This window comes from Geotrypetes seraphini, chromosome 16, assembly GCF_902459505.1.
Source record: "Geotrypetes seraphini chromosome 16, aGeoSer1.1, whole genome shotgun sequence".
Taxonomy (NCBI): Eukaryota; Metazoa; Chordata; class Amphibia; order Gymnophiona; family Dermophiidae; genus Geotrypetes; species Geotrypetes seraphini.
Genome location: NC_047099.1, coordinates 10266234 through 10283522, shown reverse-complemented (window position 1 = coordinate 10283522; position 17289 = coordinate 10266234). Strand labels below are relative to the sequence as shown.

The window sequence follows — 17289 nt, the reverse complement described above, 5'->3', positions numbered from 1 at the left end:
TCTTCATGTACGGCGACCAGTGCTGGACGCAGTACTCCAGGTGAGGACGTACCATGGCCTGGTACAGCGGCATGATAACCTTCTCCGATCTGTTCGTGATCCCTTTCTTTATCAAAATTCCTAGCATTCTGTTTGCCCTTTTTGCCACCACAGCACTTGTCGATCAGAACTCCCAAGTCTCTTTCCTGGGAAGTCTCTCCAAGTACCGCCCCGGACATCCTGTATTAGTGCATGAGATTTTTGTTACTGACATGCATCACTTTGCACTTATCCACGTTGAACCTTATTTGCCATGTCGCTGCCCATTTCTCGAGCTTGATTATGTCACTTTGTAGATCTTTGCAATACCCCTGTGTCTTCACTACTCTGAATACTTTTTTACAGAAAGGGTGATAGATGCGTGGAACAGGCTTCCGAAAGAGGTGGTGGAGACAGAGACTGTGTTTGAATTCAAAAAAGCCTGGGATAGTCATATGGGATCTCTTAAGGAGATAGCGGATGTTGCAGATGGGCGGATTGGATGGGCCATTTGGTCTTTATCTGCCATCATGTTTCTATGTTTCTATAACTGCCCAAAAGGGACCAGGAAGTTGCGTCAGAAGGGGGCAGACCGTAGCAGAGGAAGCCACAAGTAGCGCCAGAGAATCACTGCTGTACTGGTGACCCCTTTACATTTTAAAAGGTGAGGGAGACTTCAGAACGCGGTGGGAAGAAGGGAAGGGCATCCTGACCCACAGGGGCCCCCTGGAGCTAAGGAAAATCCTGAAGGAAAATCCGGACCCATGGCCACGCCCCCAGGCCCGCCCAGTTCCACCCGCATCCCAGCCCCGCCCCTTAACCTGTTTGTGCATTGGGACGGTATCCGCAGGCAACGTCACCGCATTGTATCTGCACATTCGCGGATGCCGTCCTGACAACGGAAGCTTTCCAAAACCCAAAGTGCTGGGTTTTGAAAAGCCATCCATACCCCTGGACATGTCTGGGGAAATCCGGACATTGGTAAGCCTACCCAGGGCAGCTGCCCTGTTTGTATCCCTCCCCCCCTAATGCCGGACCTGTTAACTGTTACACTTAGGCCTGAGTATTTGCACTGAGTTTTTCAGCTGGCATAAGGGCTCATGCCCAAATTTAGGCATATTGATGCAAACTTATGCTAGTATTCCATAAATATCAGTTATAAAATTGACGAGGTAGGCAGGACACTTCAAAGAAAGGAGAACAGATACTTAGAGTGCACCCCCTACTGGCCCCACTTGGGGTAGCTGGATAGAGATGACCTTTCTCAAGGATGGCATAGAGACAGAGATCATTTTTAAAATACTTAACAATGATGCTCCCTCTACGTATTGGCCGGGTGCGTGCAAATTTTTCCCTTTTTTTGTGTGTGTGTGTGTGAGCAACAAGTTCTCAAAACCAACAATTTTCCAGATTTGCAAGTATTTTTGGGAGCGACCATGTAAAATCCGGGAGCGACAGTCTTAGAATGTGTGAGCAAATTGCTCATGTGCTCAGCTTAAAGGGAACACAGCTTTAATAACAAACTCACAAGCTCCCTTCAGAATTACCTTTCAGGTTTGGTGTTGCAGAGAAAAGGTCTCCCGGCATCACTTCCCCCATGCTAATGTATAGATCCATAACAGCAGAAGCCCAAAGCAGGAGGAACTTTCAAAAACTTTATGAATCTTATCAGCATGTAGTCATACTTGTTTTCAATGGCATAAATACAGAGTAAGTCAGAAACATCATAATCTATAAATATATATCGGTATCTATATTACATTATATATACTGTGGATATATATAAACATCTCTACAAAGTTTACAGATGTAAACATACAGCTGAAGGACAAGGCAGAGGAGGAAAGAAGGAAGGCCTTAGGATCAATGACCTGGATGTACTCAGTAGAATGATACAGTATGGGGCTCATAATCGAAACAGAAATACGTCTAAAAACCCGCCCAAGTTGGCACTTGGACGATCAAAATGACAGGTTGTCCACGGTGCCGATAATCAAAACGGCTTTTTAGACGTATCCATGGACTTTTTAGACCTCTGAATCCTGCTGTGCGCCAGAGCTGAAAGGGGCTTTTTTGGAGGAGTGATTAGGGCGGGATGTGGGCCGACCTAGACTTAGTTGTACTGCAGCGATAATTGAAAGTTTTACTAGGCTGCCTGGACGGAACTTATACGTTGTGACTTAGGCGATCTAAAAACAGGTCTAAGTGCCCAGAAGGTATCCAAAGTGACCTGATAACTACTGCAGACACAAAGTATAGACCCCCTACATACTCTCCCCCCCCCCCCCGTATTCACTGATCCCCCTTCACACCGCCATAAAAATTGGAATAAAAACATACATACCTGCCTCCAGAACATCAGCACCTGGCATAGGAAAGCCTAGTAGAGCTGCACAGAGGTGGCTTATGTAGTCTGGGGGATGGGCTAGTGAACCATAGAGAGGAAGACCCAGGCCCATAAGCCACTCTAACCACTGCATTCATGATGGAAAATGTGAGTCCACCAAACCCCCCCTAAAACCCTACATATAGGTGGCACCTGCAGCCATAAGGGCTATTGGGGTGGTATACAGATGGGTATAATAGGTTTTGGGGGGCTCATCATGACCTGCAAGGGAGTTGTGATGAGATGTTTACGTGGCACCCTTTTTGTGAATTTCACAGCAGTGCCCTGTAAGGTGCCGCCCTACTCTGTTGCTATGTCTGGGTGGCCAGTCCATCGCTTTGCTGGCCCCTCCCATGTCCAAAAGATCTGGTTCTAGGAGTTGGAACTTGGACAATCTTTCGGACAAGAATGTAGTATAAAGATAGATGTACTAGCATAGCGGTCTTGGCGATCAAAAAGCTGGACGAAGAAGTAGATGATTTTTGAAAAAACCTCACCATATTTGGATCTATTTTTCTAGAATGGACTTTGGACGTTGCTGACTTTGGGCAACTAGCACCCTAGGCCCAAAACAGACTTAGACGTTTGTTTTGATTATGCCCTTGCCACATGAAAAAAAATCCACAAGGAAACAAACCAGGTGCAATCTGCATACTTTCCACCAGATGGAGACATTGCTCCAGAAATCATTAATTTTACTTAAAACCTCTGGGGTTAACCTTTTTATTCACAATAAATTCCATAAAATGTGCCCATCTTCCTAAAATTGTACAATAGGAATATGAGTGAACCCTGTGGCTCAGTGGCTAGAGTGGGTTAGGTTCCTAGCTCAGACCTTCTGCTGCCTGGGCCAGTAGGGACTGGGAAGGTTGCATGAAGTCAGTCATTGTGCATTAGTGGCCAGATTTATGGTCCATGATTGCTGTGTCTGCTCCTGCTTTTTCATTTTGGCCCTTCATGCTGAAAATGGGCTGGACAGGTGATAAGTTCTTAGCTCTACATTTAGCAAGTGATAAATCCCACAAGCAAGATTCCCCACCCCCCTTCCCCCAGAAAATGCTTAATTAAACTTCATTTAAAGCTGGAAACTGCTAAATAGCTGGAGTCTTAAATTATCCCTTTGGCCAGGTGCCTAGAGGAAGCCATCTTATCACTCAGCCCTATAACACTTTCTTTGTAATTAAAAGATAGCATAGATCATTAAAGTGCTCCAAGTTTCTTCTACCATAAGGAAACTCAGGGTTCTGACAGGAGGCAGTGGTAGCAGCATTAGCACACACACAGGTTTCCTGGTGGTGATAGTTCTTCCCTTGCCATGATGGCTGAGGCCTACGATCATCCCTTCCCAGCTCCAGAGTTATTTGAGATTTGCTTATTTCCAGTACCTCACAGATTTTATGCTCTCATCTGCTAATCTTCTCAGACATGTGTTTTAGGTCTGTAAATGTAACCTGTGAATTACCCCATGGGGAGATGGGCTTTGGGGTTGTTCAAAATGGTTGCCCCTGGTCCCCTATATTGTCCAATATGGCAGCCAAGGTATTGACAGAGCATCTCGGTGTAGCATTCTGTGTTAGGTCCTGTGCACAGGAAATGGGGGCAGGATTCGTCTTACTACCAGACATAGAAACTCTTCTGGGGCAGGGCAGGGATGCGAGTGGGGTGCTGACCACATTCAGAAGATTGATGTGTAGAGAATGGGTGCGCTGTATCGGCTTGAGACCAGGTGTTTGCCTCTACTCCCATAGCTACTGCACTACAGTTGCTGATTGTCTCACTTGTGGCGTCTTCACGTCTAAGGAGAATTGTATTTGTTTGTATTTTTAATGTCACTGGTGTATACACCCTACTGACGTACTAACATGTGAGCTGAATCTTTGACCCCTTAAGAAGGTTCAGTTGAACCAAAACACAGACATTGTCGGGTCCCGGTACTAAGGACTGGGTCGTTTTGCTCTCAAGTCGATGTAATTGCCTCAAACTTGTAACTCGATCTGACAATAAACGAGATTTCAAGAACACTGTTTTCCACACTTTTTTTGTGCCTCTATCCACTGCCATGGATGTCTGACTTTAGGCTGGGTCTCTGAACCCCTCAAGATGGGGCATGTGATTTTAGATCCCACCTCACATTACATGCCTAACTCTTGCATTTGGAAAGTTCATCTGCTGTAGTGAGGGAGGGGAGGTTGTTTGACATAACTTAATTCCGAGTTTATATCCTCCAGTGCTATTTTTTTTCCTTGTGGCCATGGAAGCTACCTGTTAATCCTTGCAGGAGTTCCTCCTGTGGGTTAGAATTACAGGAGACGGACGATGTACATCTGATGACCCACACAGGACATGGTTGCTCTTTTGTGCTGAGTTACAGTCTTGGTAAAATATATTTCTCTGGCTATGGCAGTGTTTGCCTGAAGACTAGTTCCAAGTAGGGCTTATGCAGAAGGTAGTAACTCAGTTTGCCCCACAGGGGCTGATTTGAGGCCTAGTGCTTCAGCGAGTCCCACTAGAGTCTGCATGAGGCCTAGCTCAGTAGGCTGTCCTTTTGGACCGTGTTTTAGGCCTGACTCAGCATGTATTCTGCTTCCCAGTACTAGTTGAGGGCATTGCTCTGAGGCATGGACCGAGCCAGGTCAGTGGAAACATAGTAGGTGCACAGTTGACCTTTTCCCTTGACTTTAATGACCCCTCTCTTTTGACAAGTATAACCCAACTTCTGAAGTACTTTTGCTGTCTCCTCTGTCACCTGCAAGAACCAGGAAGAAAGAGAAAAAATTACCTATAAAATATTTGGACATAATTTTAACTGATCACCGTATATGCTCAAATATAAACCGAGGTAACCATTTTACCCCTAAAAAGGAGGGAAAAAAAGTTGACTTGAATATAAACCGGGGTGTGTATGTGTGTTAATATTCAAGTGCAGTGCCTTGCTGTGCCATGCCCTGCTCAGCTCTGTACCGTTCCCCCCTCCCTCGCTGCTCTGCCAGGTTCTGCATCCAGTCCCCTCACTCACTTCATCCCTGCCCTGCCAGTCTCTGTACCCAGCCCCCTTCCTCCCTGCGAAGGAAGCTCACTCCTGCCGCGATTTACCACTTGACCACCAGGGACACTAAAGGTATGCGGGGGATGCAGGAGGGAGATAAAAATAATTAGAATCAGCTGGGACCTCCTGCGGGAGGGATCTCTTCTGTTCTGGACACCGCTAGACCATCAGGTCTCATGGCAGGCCCAGTGGAGACCTGCAAGGCATCGGGAGAGAGGGGTTAGCGCTTAACCGAATATACACCAAGAACCCCATTTTTGAGCCATTTTTTTGGCCCCAAAATCTCGGTTTATATTCAAGTATATATGGCAACAGAATAGGAAGACCTGGCTGTCACCAGACTCCAAAACTACTCACAATGTCTCCATTCTCACCTGGATTTTTCCCAGAACCCCTGTGCTGTCCATTCTGCTAGCTACATTGACAGTGTTTCCCCAGATATCGTACTGGGGTTTCCGAGCCCCAATAACTCCAGCCACAACAGGTCCATGGTTTATACCTGAGAAGGAGTGAAAGAGAAATTCAGATCAAGAGAATCAAAAGAGAGGGATCGAAATGGGAGAGGATGAGACAGATTAGAACCTAACACCTCACTAAAAGGCCTGAAAACTCATTGATAATCCCATGTTGGGCTTCCCGGTGAAGTTCAATATTTATATTTCTGATCCGGATGCCCGTGCTTACCCACTCGAAGCTTGAAGTTGTTAAATGAGTGCTTGTTGATGATGTCCAACTTGCCGATCAACGCCAAGGCAAATTCTACCATTGTGCCAATGTGGTTGATGCTCCTGTCCCCTTCCTGTATCAGTAGAGGGAGACATTAAAAACAGCTTTCACAGGAAAACGCCAACCAATCACTAATATAAAAGAAAATTCAGTGCGCTACACCTAGTGGCGTAGCGAGGGTGAGAGGCACTTGGGGCGGTGGTGCCCCTCCCCCGCCCTCTTCCCCCCCCCACCTCCACGTGCTCCTTCTCCGCCCCCTCCTGCTGCTATTGTGCTGCTTCTCTTTCCCTGTACCAGCGTTGGCTCTTCCTCTGATGTCACTTCCTAGGCGCGGGTTAAGAAAGTGACGTCAGAGGAAGAGCCAGTGCTGGTGCGACCACAGGTTGGGGTTGCTGCTCACGCCAGGAATATTACAGAGGTACAGGGGAAGGGCAGTGGGGGAGCGGAGCAAGGGGAGGCGAAGAGGAGGATGGATGCTAGCACCCTCATTACAATGGTGCCCATGGCGGATCGCCTACCCCCACTGACTACGTTGCCCCCCCCACACACACACACTACGCCACTGGCCATACAGGGTGTCAAAATCCCTCCTCGAGGGCCGCAATCCAGTCGGGTTTTCAGGATTTCCCCAATGAATATGCATGAGATCTATTTGCATGCACTGCTTTCATTGTATGCTAATAAATCTCATGCATATTCATTGGGGAAATCCTGAAAACCTGACTGGATTGCGGCCCTCGAGGAGGGACTTTGACACCCTTGATTTAAGCCAAGCTAGATTCCTCTCCCTCCCCAAAAACTGATTGATAATAATTGCAAAATCTCTCCTCCCTCACATGATTGTGAAGACATGTTTCATTTTAGGATTTATTCCTAAAATAACCTGCACCCCCCCCCAAAAAAAAAAAATGCTGCCTAGATAAATTGGTTGAAAGGCTGACAATTGTTTTGAATTTGAAACAAGTAAAACATTTTCTCAGGCCTATCACTGGGAGGGCTTTACAAGAAGGGAAGAGACAGCTGAATGAAAACCAAGAGACCCCCCCCCTTAGCTGGAGACTTACCTGTTGTGCTTCCTGTCCTCCAGGGGGGGCGTTCAATCCAGTGGCAGCCATGTAAGTGCTCCCGATGGTTTTAATCTTTTCCACACCACTAAATTTGGGCTTTGAAAGCAGCTGTGGGTTGGAGGAGAGATGCAGAATGAGAGAAGGTGAGATAGATTTTAAAATCAGTAGCAGTGCTCAGAAGGGGTATAGTAGAGAACTCATACCATGCTGATTCATAGTCATGGGTAGGAGGATTGGGAGCAGCCGGCTCCCTGAAGTAAGCCATTATGTGAGGGACACAGAAACGGATGAGTCCACCTTACCCAGAAATAATCCAGAGTGACAGGCATCTCAACATCATACTGGTCCAGCTGAGACAGAATTGGTTTCTCCCTTGATGCCAGGAGAGAGATTACAGGCCAGGAGAGAGATTACAGGCCAGTTCAGCGTGGGAGTTATAGTTTTGGCTATCAAAATATAATACTAATCCAGTCAAACAAAGGACTGTGAATCCCAGAATGCATTGGGTTGAGGCTATCTAGAAAAGTAGGACTACAGGTCCCAGAGTGCACTGGCAGAGGGTGTAGTCTGGGTCTGGGCAGGCTGAATGACAGCCTGGTAAATATTTTTCTATGTCTAAACAAGACCAAGAAGCAGAGGTGAGATTGCGGGGAAGGGACTTGTCCTACCCATTACCTCATCAAAGTCTGCGATAATCTCGTTTAGCAGCCGCAAGCACTCCAGTCCTTCCCGGTTGACATCTGATTCGGAGTAGAACTCCTTGAAGTCAGGGATGGAGGCAAAGAGGACACAGATGCATTCATAGGAATGATGGTAGAGGTCCTGGGGGAGAGAAATGGAGAGATTAGACTGGTAGACTGGTGTATATGTATATCACATACAAAGGCATTTTAATAGGAACATCCACACCCAAAGAGATAAAGTGACTCCCCAGGAATCACACATAGGGATTGGAACAGAGATAAGGGGAGAAAAAAATGACTCCCTTAGGGTCATACATAGAGAGCTAGGTCATAGCTGGGGATTAGAACCAAGGTAGACGCTCTTATCACTAGGTCCCACCTCCCCATTTCCTTCACTCACTTCATTCCGTAAGTTCTGTCCAATAAAGAGTTGTGCCACATCAGCTGGGAGAACATTTTCCAGGAGGACACGGTTCAGATTTTCCATTGTCTCAATCTCTTCCCTTTCTTTCTTGAATTTCTTCTTCCAGAGGAAGTCCAGGCGACAGTAATACTCGTTCTGGAAAATGATGACCAGACCCAGATCAGAAAACTGTTCTATTGTTTTCTTTTATAGAGTCTCTGTACCATTCTTTCTCTCAGTCAATATGTTCAATCACCATTCCTTCTGTTTATCCATCTGTTTATCTATTAGCATACAATGAAAGCAGTGCATGCAAATAGCTCTCATGCATATTCATTGGGGAAATCCTGAAAACCCAATTGGATTGCGGCCCTCGAGGAGGGACTTTGACACCCCTGACCTAGAGAGTTCTGCCTAAAGAGATAGGGGACTATTAAAGGAGAAGAACCACCTTCTAAAACCCTGATGTTCTCCTAGAGGGGACCTGGTCATGATGTAGGATATTTGGTGTCTATTTTATATGGACATATTTTTATGGTTTTTATATTTTTATTTTTTACATGGTTTTTTTTAGCTCTTCTAGTTTGTGTTGTTTTTAACATTTTTATCTTCCCACGTTTATTCCTATTGTTTTACATTTTTCTTTTATAATTTTACTCTTGTTTATGTCCACCGCATTATTGGGTTGACAAATACACTAAACATCCGTCCTTTGGTGCACCTGTTCCTGCAGAGTACGCTACACAGCCCTTACCTGCCGAGCTAACACCAGCAACACAAAGAAGAAGGTGAAGAAGGCGATGCTTCCTATCAGCTTGGGCTCCTTTAGTATTCCAGGCCTTCAGAAACGAAAAAGAGAGCATTACCACAGAACAGCCAAATCAAAAGTCCAACTTCTGTCCCTGCCCCCTGCCCTCATCCTGCTATCTTTGCTGCTTACTCTAAGATGGTCTGGTTTGGATACAGCCAGTTGACATAACAGTCGGAGAGCCAGCCATGAGTGTTCAGGAAAATGACATTGTAGATCACCAGGGCAACCGTCAGCAGGATCAGCTTGAGTTCAAAGTTCATGTAGAGGAAGATGGAGCAGGAGAGAAGCCCCAGGATGCAGCAGTACATGAAATACTGAGGAAGGGGAGCAGAGAAAAGAGTTAGGAGCGGCCTAGCGGTAGAGCTGCTGCCTCAGCTCCCCGAGGTTATGGGATTGATCCCAGCTGCTCCTTGTGACCCTGGGCAAGTCACTTAATCCTCCATTGCCCCAGGTGTAAAATAAGTACCTGCATATATGTAAACCACATTGAATGTGTAACCACAAAAAGGCAATACACAAGTCCCACTCTTAGGGTTACCAAATTTTCAGTTTGGAAAATCCAGACCCCTAGACCCACCCCAGGCCCGCCTAGTTCCACCCATTACGCCCCAGTCCCGCCCCTAATCCCGCCCTAGCCCTGCCCCATACTACCTGCTCTCGTCGGGCAGGAGCACGATGACATCATGCACACGCGCATTTGCGTGTGACATCATTGCATGGATGCGCTCCTGCCTAACAATGATTTATTTCAAGCTTTTCAAAATCCAGACAAAGTGCTGGGTTTTGAAGCCATCTGGACCCTCAGACATGTCCTCAAAAGGAGGACATGTCAGGAAATCCTGACTTCTGGTAACCCTACCCATTCCCTTCAATGCACTTTACACAGACCTGCATGCATGCACACACATACAAACACTCCTCACACTTGAAGTCCCACAAAACAAAGGCAGGTTCAGCTAGTCCTGGTTTTGCCCTGGTGCATGCTGTGACTTGTAGTCCTTGTGTTTCTCAGAGATACATTGTGGCAGGGGCTAGATAAAACCTGGACAGTCTTGGCCAGTTCTTGAATGTCAGAGTGGAAATGAGTACTTACTGGAATACTGTACAGGGACTGAGAGTTCAGAGCGTCAGTAGCTGAGGCATTCTGGGCCAGAGGAGGACAGGAAGCAGGCGGCAAGAAAAACTGAAGGGAAATTGTTAAGACATGAGAAGTTAGCCTGACACACACAGCTCTACTTGCATATTGTGTCTTCTGAGGCCATGTCATGCCTTTCAGTCAAACAGGGTCCCCAGAGCACTTTTCCTTGAGAGTGCTTCAGAATTTAGACATGCAGCCACCTCTAGGGCATAAGGGCCAGCAGCCTCCAGGCCTTCGAACAACATTAACATTATCATTAACTGATTAAAGCTGAGGGGGAATGTTGACTTGCCCAAGCTTGTCTAGAGAGTGTCAGAGGGGAATTAAATCCCCCCATGCCCACCCTGGCCCTATCTATCCATGACCTTTCTAACAGTGAAAGGAAGAGTTGAGGGTCTCCAGTACCTGGCCCTCTAAACATGCTCCAACTTACCCCACCCCATCTTTTAATACTTACAAAATTAAAAAGCGCCATGATTAGGAGAATGAGGATAGTGATCACTCCCAAGGGGACTCGCAGCCAGGGCCGGGAGATAATGGCTGGAGAGATGGAGGGGACCCAGTGCAGCAGCTTTGGCCCTTTCAGGATACATTTCTGCCAAAAGAGATAGAGAAAGACATTACTGCATACACCAGGCCTCTTCTGGAGGTCTCTTAAGACCTGATTCTTTGCTCAGGCTTTTGTGGGGCCAGGCCTCTGTCAGCTTTGGGCTAGGTAGTTGCTGTTTTGACTGGTGCTACTGGGGGAAGAAGTTAGGTGTATTATTTCTGTAATATGATTATTGATTTTTTTAATTTTTATTTTATTGCTATGATCTTGTTGTGGAATAGGTCTTACGAACATAGTCTGGTTTACACATTTATGTTCATTTTTCCTGTAAAATTTGAAACGTTTGACCCGGCATGCCCTAGGTTGGGGGGGGGGGGACCTAGAAACTAAGCCAGGCATCTCCCATTTGACAGGTGCTAAGACGTCCTAGTTCCTCCTAATCTGCAAGGCTATCGCAGGGAGGATGGCTTACCATTAGAGGTCCAGCAAAACATCCAAAGAGCAGGAGGAGGAAGAGGAAAAACGAGATGGCATATGAGATGCCGAGCTCCATGGTTCTGAGAAGAAAGCAGGAGAGAGATAAATATATAATCCAACAAGCATACATGATATCACCCTATCCCCAACTCTTCACCATCTCCCCCTAATTTAGGCTATAATGCACAGACAGGAAGGGGGGGGTGGAGATTTAAAGGGTGGTAGGAAGTGCCATTGAATTTGATAGAGGTGAAAGACATGGGTCCTTTGGCTTGGGGTCGGTGCTTTATGAACTCTTCTCCAGTACAACTCTCTTTCCGCCAGCTGCTAATCCCAGAATCCACATGTGCACTCACTTGGGCGACACTAACATCTGGATTACAAAGTTGCAGAGGAAGACAAAGAAGGAGCCAGCTGTGTAGTACTTGAAAACAGGGAGGGTGGAAAGACGATACTGTAGCAGGGAGAGAGAAAGAGAGATCAGCATTGTTCATAATGTTGTTTCCTCCCCATCACTTTATTTCTCTCCCTTCCTCCTCTCTCGTTTCTTCTCCACTCTCTCCTTCCTCCTTCTGTCTCTACTCTCTTCCTAACTCTCTCTTTATCCATGTCATTCCCTCCCTCGTCACTTTCTTGTTCTCCCTTTCTCTTCCCTTTTTGTCTCTGCCCTGCACTGCCCTCCCTTACTCCCCACTCCCCTCCCTTTTCTTTCTCCATGCTCTGTTCTTCTCCCCTCCCACGACTCACCTCTTTCTCAGTAGATTTCTCTTTAAAATAGAGTGTGATTCTGTTAAAGTCCTCTGATTTCTTCCACTGCCTGAGAGAAAGATGGAAAGCCAGATGAAGAACAGACAGAGCGAAGAAGAAGGATTTAAGTCCTTCTAACTAGATCTGGGATCTACATTTTGGGGGGCCAGCTGTTTTCTTCAGGAAATGTTCAGTATTTATGAGATTAATTTCTATGCCACAGCTGTAATCAATTTATATATTAGGATTACTTTGAAAATCCTTTTTTTTTTTTTTGCAAGAAATTTTATTGAAAATTTTGTCAAATATACAAAGGGAAAAACTGAAATATATTAATATCATGAACATGAAACTATGAATCAACGATAACAAAATAGTCTGATCACAACAGAAAAGGAAATAGATCAAGTTTGCATAAAATACAATATTTGAATAGTTGAAAATCCATACTCACTATGCCCCCTCCCCCCCACTCAGTAGTGTAGTAAGGGAGGGGGCCGCCCTGGGTGTCACCTCTCCACCTCCTGCTCCTTCCCCCCCCCCCACTGCCATGCATGCGTGCCGATTCCTTTCCCCGTACCTCTGTAACATTCCTAAGGCGAGCAGCAACCCCGAACCTGCTGTTGCGCCAGCGTTGTCTCTTCCTCTGATGTCACTTCCTGGACCCGCACCTAGGAACTGACATCAGAGGAAGAGCCGATGCTGGCGTGACAGCAGGTTAAGGGTTGCCGCTTGCTCCAGGAATGTTACAGGGGTATGGGGAAGGGAAGCGGCAGGAGGAGGCCGAGAAGAGGGTGGGGGAAGAGGGCCAGCATCCCAGGCGCCTCTCAACCTCGCTACACCCTTGCCCCCACTGCCCATGAGGTAACACAAAGGTTGTACTCTTAATACATAGCATGACTGGAAGGGGGGGAGGATGTGAACTGCCACTCTTATTTCCCCCCTTTCTCCCCCCCCCCCCAACAGGCTTACTTCTGAGAGCTGAGCTGGTCAATGATTTGGAAAATTTTCTCATTGAGGTTGTCTTCCGTTTCCCGAGGCGATCGCACCCTGCAGAGATGAAGGGAGATTCCCATTACTGAAAGACTATTCTGTTCCTGTAGCCCTAAGAGCCACTGGGATCTAGTGATGATCATTTATTTCCCCCCCCCCCAACTCCCTGGTCCATGATTTATGCAGATTTAGAACAAAATCTTTTCCAGAGAAAGGAAAATGGTAAAACCAGAGGATATAATTAGAGGTTGATGGGTGGTAGATTCAGGGGCAATATTAGGAAATTCTACTTTACGGAGAGGGTAGTGGATGCCTGGAATGCGCTCCCGAGAGAGGTGGTGAAGAGTAAAACTGTGACTGAGTTCAAAGAAGCGTGGGATGAACACAGAGGATTTAGAATCAGAAAATAATATTGAATATTGAACTAAGGCCAGTACTGGGCAGACTTGTACGGTCTGTGTCTGTATATGGCCGTTTGGTGGAGGATGGGCAGGGGAGGGCTTCAATGGCTGGGAGGGTGTAGATGGGCTGGAGTAAGTCTTAACAGAGATTTCGGCAGTTGGAACCCAAGCACAGTACGGGTAAAGCTTTGGATTCTTGCCCAGAAATAGCTATGAAGAAAAAAATTGAAGAGTTTAGGTTGAATCAGGTTGGGCAGTCTGGATGGACCATTCGGGTCTTTATCTGACGTCATCTACTATGTTACTATGTTAGTTTAGCAAGAGTGGGGAAAAGAATTTTCCAGAAAATGTTCCATCATCCTTTTCAGAAATATAGTAATGAGTCAAATGAAAAATAATATAGATAGATTCAGACATTTTAACTAGCAATGACATTAGCAAAACTAAAACATTCTGTTTCAAATTTTTTTCCTGCTGCTGCTGTATGGTAATGTCATGACTGCTTTAGATCACTTTTGCTGCAAGATGTAGAAACAATATTCACAGGGGTAACGGTGTCAGCAGTTTAGAGAGCAGCTGCCGACTGCTGAGCTGAGCAGAGGAGTTTCACTGACATTTCCTACATCATAACAAATGACAGCCCTTCCCTATCAATCAGTCGATTGCTCGATATTGGCCAAAAGCAGATGCTTGATTATATGCTAGAATCACCTTTACAAATCCCCTGACTCCCTCCCCATTTTCTGCCGCTGACCTGCAAAACGAAAGGCGAGGGACAAATGGACAGATAACCATGAATGACGTCATCTCCCTACCTGTCCAAGGTGCGTGGTTGATGTGGGAGAGACGCCATGGGGATCTCCTGCCAAGACAGAGACAGGTGCACGTAGAAGGAGAGAACACGAGAGAATAAATCCACAACCAGAAAACAAATTCAAATGAATAATTATAAATGACCTAAGGATGCATAACCTAGAGATTTACGAGAGCCAGGAATTTAGAGACTCAAGCCCTCTCCCCATCATCTCCAAGCAAGCTCTCTACACCACTTAGGGCTCCTTTTATGCGCGGAATAGCGCCTGCTAAATTGCTGCGTGCGCTAGACCTGGCGTTAGTTCTAGCCGCATAGCGCGTGCTAAAAACGCTAACGCAGCTTAGTAAAAGGAGCCCTTAATCTTCCCCCGGTGCTCATATACAGGCAGTCCTCAAGTTACAGACACCCAAGTTAGTATGACTCATACTTAAGAACGTGGTTGCAGCTTCATTTGATTTCACTGAGCAGTATTTCCAGTGGCCTAGACTCCTACATTTTTCCTGTAGCAGATTCAGGAATGATGCATGGCCACATTAAGAACAGTGTGTGGTTGTGTGTGCTGTACCTTAGAGGGTCTCAAAAAGTGCACTAAAGTTTCAATATCATATAATCAAAAGACAGTCCACCTCTATGTAGATACTCAAATCACACTTTGTTCCTCAGAATGCCACACGATAGAATTGTGTGGTAGCCGTCCTCACTGGAACTTTTTATGATGTGATATTTTTCCTTTCGTTAGCTAGGAGCAGAGGTGAGCAGCAAGAATCTTAAAATCTACAAGTTCTGAGTTACGTACAGATCCGACTTACGAACAGCTTTAAAAATGTAACTGCCTGTATTAGGGTGTAAGTTCTTTATTTCTGTAACCCCATGTAAGTATATGAATTCTCTGCATCCTGCCTTTCCTCCCCCCTCCCCCCTCTCACTTCTTACTGTATTCATGATGCTGTCGATGTCAAGGGTGGGGGGCTCTACCCCCAGGCTATCCCGATGGTTCAGATGTGCAAAGGGCTTGGCAGCACCCCACGACTCCAAGTACTGTGTCATGCGCACTGAGGCACGGATCTTGGGCCCCTCCGCAGCTGGGGAGGTCACAGTGTCAGTCTCCTCGCCCGCCTGGCATGCCGTCACAGATGGATGGTAAAAACAAAGGATACTAGGGTTACTCATAACATCAGCCTACCTAAAAACACACTGGTTCCTAGTGAAAGGCTGAATCTTATTCAAATTCTATTGCCTGTTGTTTAAAGTACTGCAGGGCTATGCCCCAATTTATCTGAACAATACACTTGCACTGAAAGAAGCAAAACTCGGAGAAACATGAATCCCTTTTCTTACCCTTCAACCCAAAAACAAAAAAGTTAGGTCTACTATCATTCCAAAACTAGTTAAAGATGTCGTCAGAATCTTAGGTTCCATATCAGATTATAGAATATTCCGGAAAGAAATCAAAAGGACGTTTAGTAACAGTAGCCCGACTTTAGTAACAGGAAGAGGCGGTCGGAGCATACCGCAAATGATTTTCTGCACCCGCTGGCACCTCAGCTGCCCTCTCCTGCCTTTTGACAGACGCAAAACCGCATTCACAGTTTTTCAAAATTTGCGGGTGTTCCTGGAATGGAACACCCGTGAATTTCAGGGGAGTACTGTAAAGCAGAAAATATTTCATAGTTTCTCTGGAAAATATGCTCTCTTTGTACTGCATGCCTCATCCTCAGACTTATAAAGGATTTAGGATCCATTATCACAATCAGAAGCAAAGTGGAATCAACTCTCCATGAGTAAATTTTAGTTGCTCTTCGCTGATTTTGTGTCTGGATTCCTGGACCGACACTACATAGGTTCTCACATTGTCATTGCTCACCCTGGGGTCAACGACCAGATAGGTCCTGATGTTGTTCTCCTTCAGGTAGGGATCTCGATGGCCAGCAAATGCATCCTCTGCCTCATACACCCCGTCTAGATGGGAAAGGGTCGCCTCCGTGATGTGGACACGCCTGGATGGGTGGGCGGGAGAGTAGATCAGAGATATCAGAGATGGAATAGGGTGGTCCCATGGCTCTCCCCCTCTTCTCAGATGCCCACATTCTCCTTCCCTCAGCTGTCTTTCTGTCTCTCTTTCTCCCCTCTATCTGTGTCTCTCTTTTCTGCCCCCAAGAGCCAGGACAGAAATTTGAGAGGGGGGGTCCCCAAATTCTCCAACAAGCTGTGTCTTCTTCCTTTCAAACAGGACTGGGGCCCTCTGTGAAATGCAGGCCCACAGAAACTGCCCTAATTGCATGCCCCTAACACCAGCCCTGCTATTCTCTGCCACTATACAGAATGTTCTAGGTTTGGCTTCTTACCCAGGAACGCCTCCTGCCTCCATATGATTGGCTAGAGTTACATCATGTGACCAGACATCGTACTGCCACTTCTGCAGCCCAATCACACCACACAGCACATTCCCCGAGTGCACGCCGACACGCATGCTGATGTCCACGCCTGTGGCTTCCCGCAGCTTCCTGTCCGGAAAGAGTTGGGAAGCTACATAAGACCAGCATTTACGGGAAGAGGAGCACAGAGAGAAGATGGGGGAGGGGGCTTAGACTTAAACCCACATGCAAAGCACGCAAACATACACAGCGCACATGAACAGTGAAATCTGCAGCAAACACAGATATTCTCAGACATGGACAAATACAGGTCAGAACATTATTATTATTATTATTAAAGATGCCTATGAGTAAGTTCTCCTTCTCAGCTAATCTGCTTCCTCCCTCCTTGTTTTTCCCCTTTATGTTATCTTTCCTTCTAGACCGTGTAACCATAAGTTCAATGCGGTTTACAAAATATTATATAAAAAATAACAAAAGAGACACAATAGAACTAATTAGCCAGATATTTTGAAAAGAGATAAGTTTTCAACCGAGTTCTGAAATGTTTATAACAAGCTGTAAGCAACAACGGTCGAAATTCTTTATCGTATGAAGCTGACTGGAATGCTAATGTATGATCAAGAAATTTCTTGCTTTCACAACCCTGAACAG

General features: G+C 46.1%; 1 protein-coding gene across 4 annotated transcripts in view; it reads right to left on the bottom strand.

The window, feature by feature from the left end:
- Positions 1 to 3113: 3113 nt before the first annotated feature.
- ADCY4 (adenylate cyclase 4) overlaps positions 3114 to 17289 on the bottom strand; it is a 34882-nt gene continuing 20706 nt past the window's right edge. For all 4 annotated transcript variants that reach the window (XM_033924883.1, XM_033924881.1, XM_033924882.1 and 1 more), the window contains 18 exons: positions 16606 to 16764; positions 16125 to 16257; positions 15194 to 15376; positions 14262 to 14308; positions 13025 to 13102; positions 12053 to 12122; positions 11662 to 11759; positions 11301 to 11385; positions 10736 to 10873; positions 10234 to 10323; positions 9270 to 9454; positions 9084 to 9168; positions 8327 to 8485; positions 7919 to 8065; positions 7241 to 7351; positions 6135 to 6249; positions 5825 to 5949; positions 3114 to 5150 (listed from right to left, as the gene is read on the bottom strand). In XM_033924883.1, the coding sequence (XP_033780774.1) occupies positions 4998 to 5150; positions 5825 to 5949; positions 6135 to 6249; positions 7241 to 7351; positions 7919 to 8065; positions 8327 to 8485; positions 9084 to 9168; positions 9270 to 9454; positions 10234 to 10323; positions 10736 to 10873; positions 11301 to 11385; positions 11662 to 11759; positions 12053 to 12122; positions 13025 to 13102; positions 14262 to 14308; positions 15194 to 15376; positions 16125 to 16257; positions 16606 to 16764 (2161 nt within the window). In that variant the 3' untranslated portion in view covers positions 3114 to 4997. The remainder of the gene's footprint in view (positions 5151 to 5824; positions 5950 to 6134; positions 6250 to 7240; positions 7352 to 7918; positions 8066 to 8326; positions 8486 to 9083; positions 9169 to 9269; positions 9455 to 10233; positions 10324 to 10735; positions 10874 to 11300; positions 11386 to 11661; positions 11760 to 12052; positions 12123 to 13024; positions 13103 to 14261; positions 14309 to 15193; positions 15377 to 16124; positions 16258 to 16605; positions 16765 to 17289) is intronic.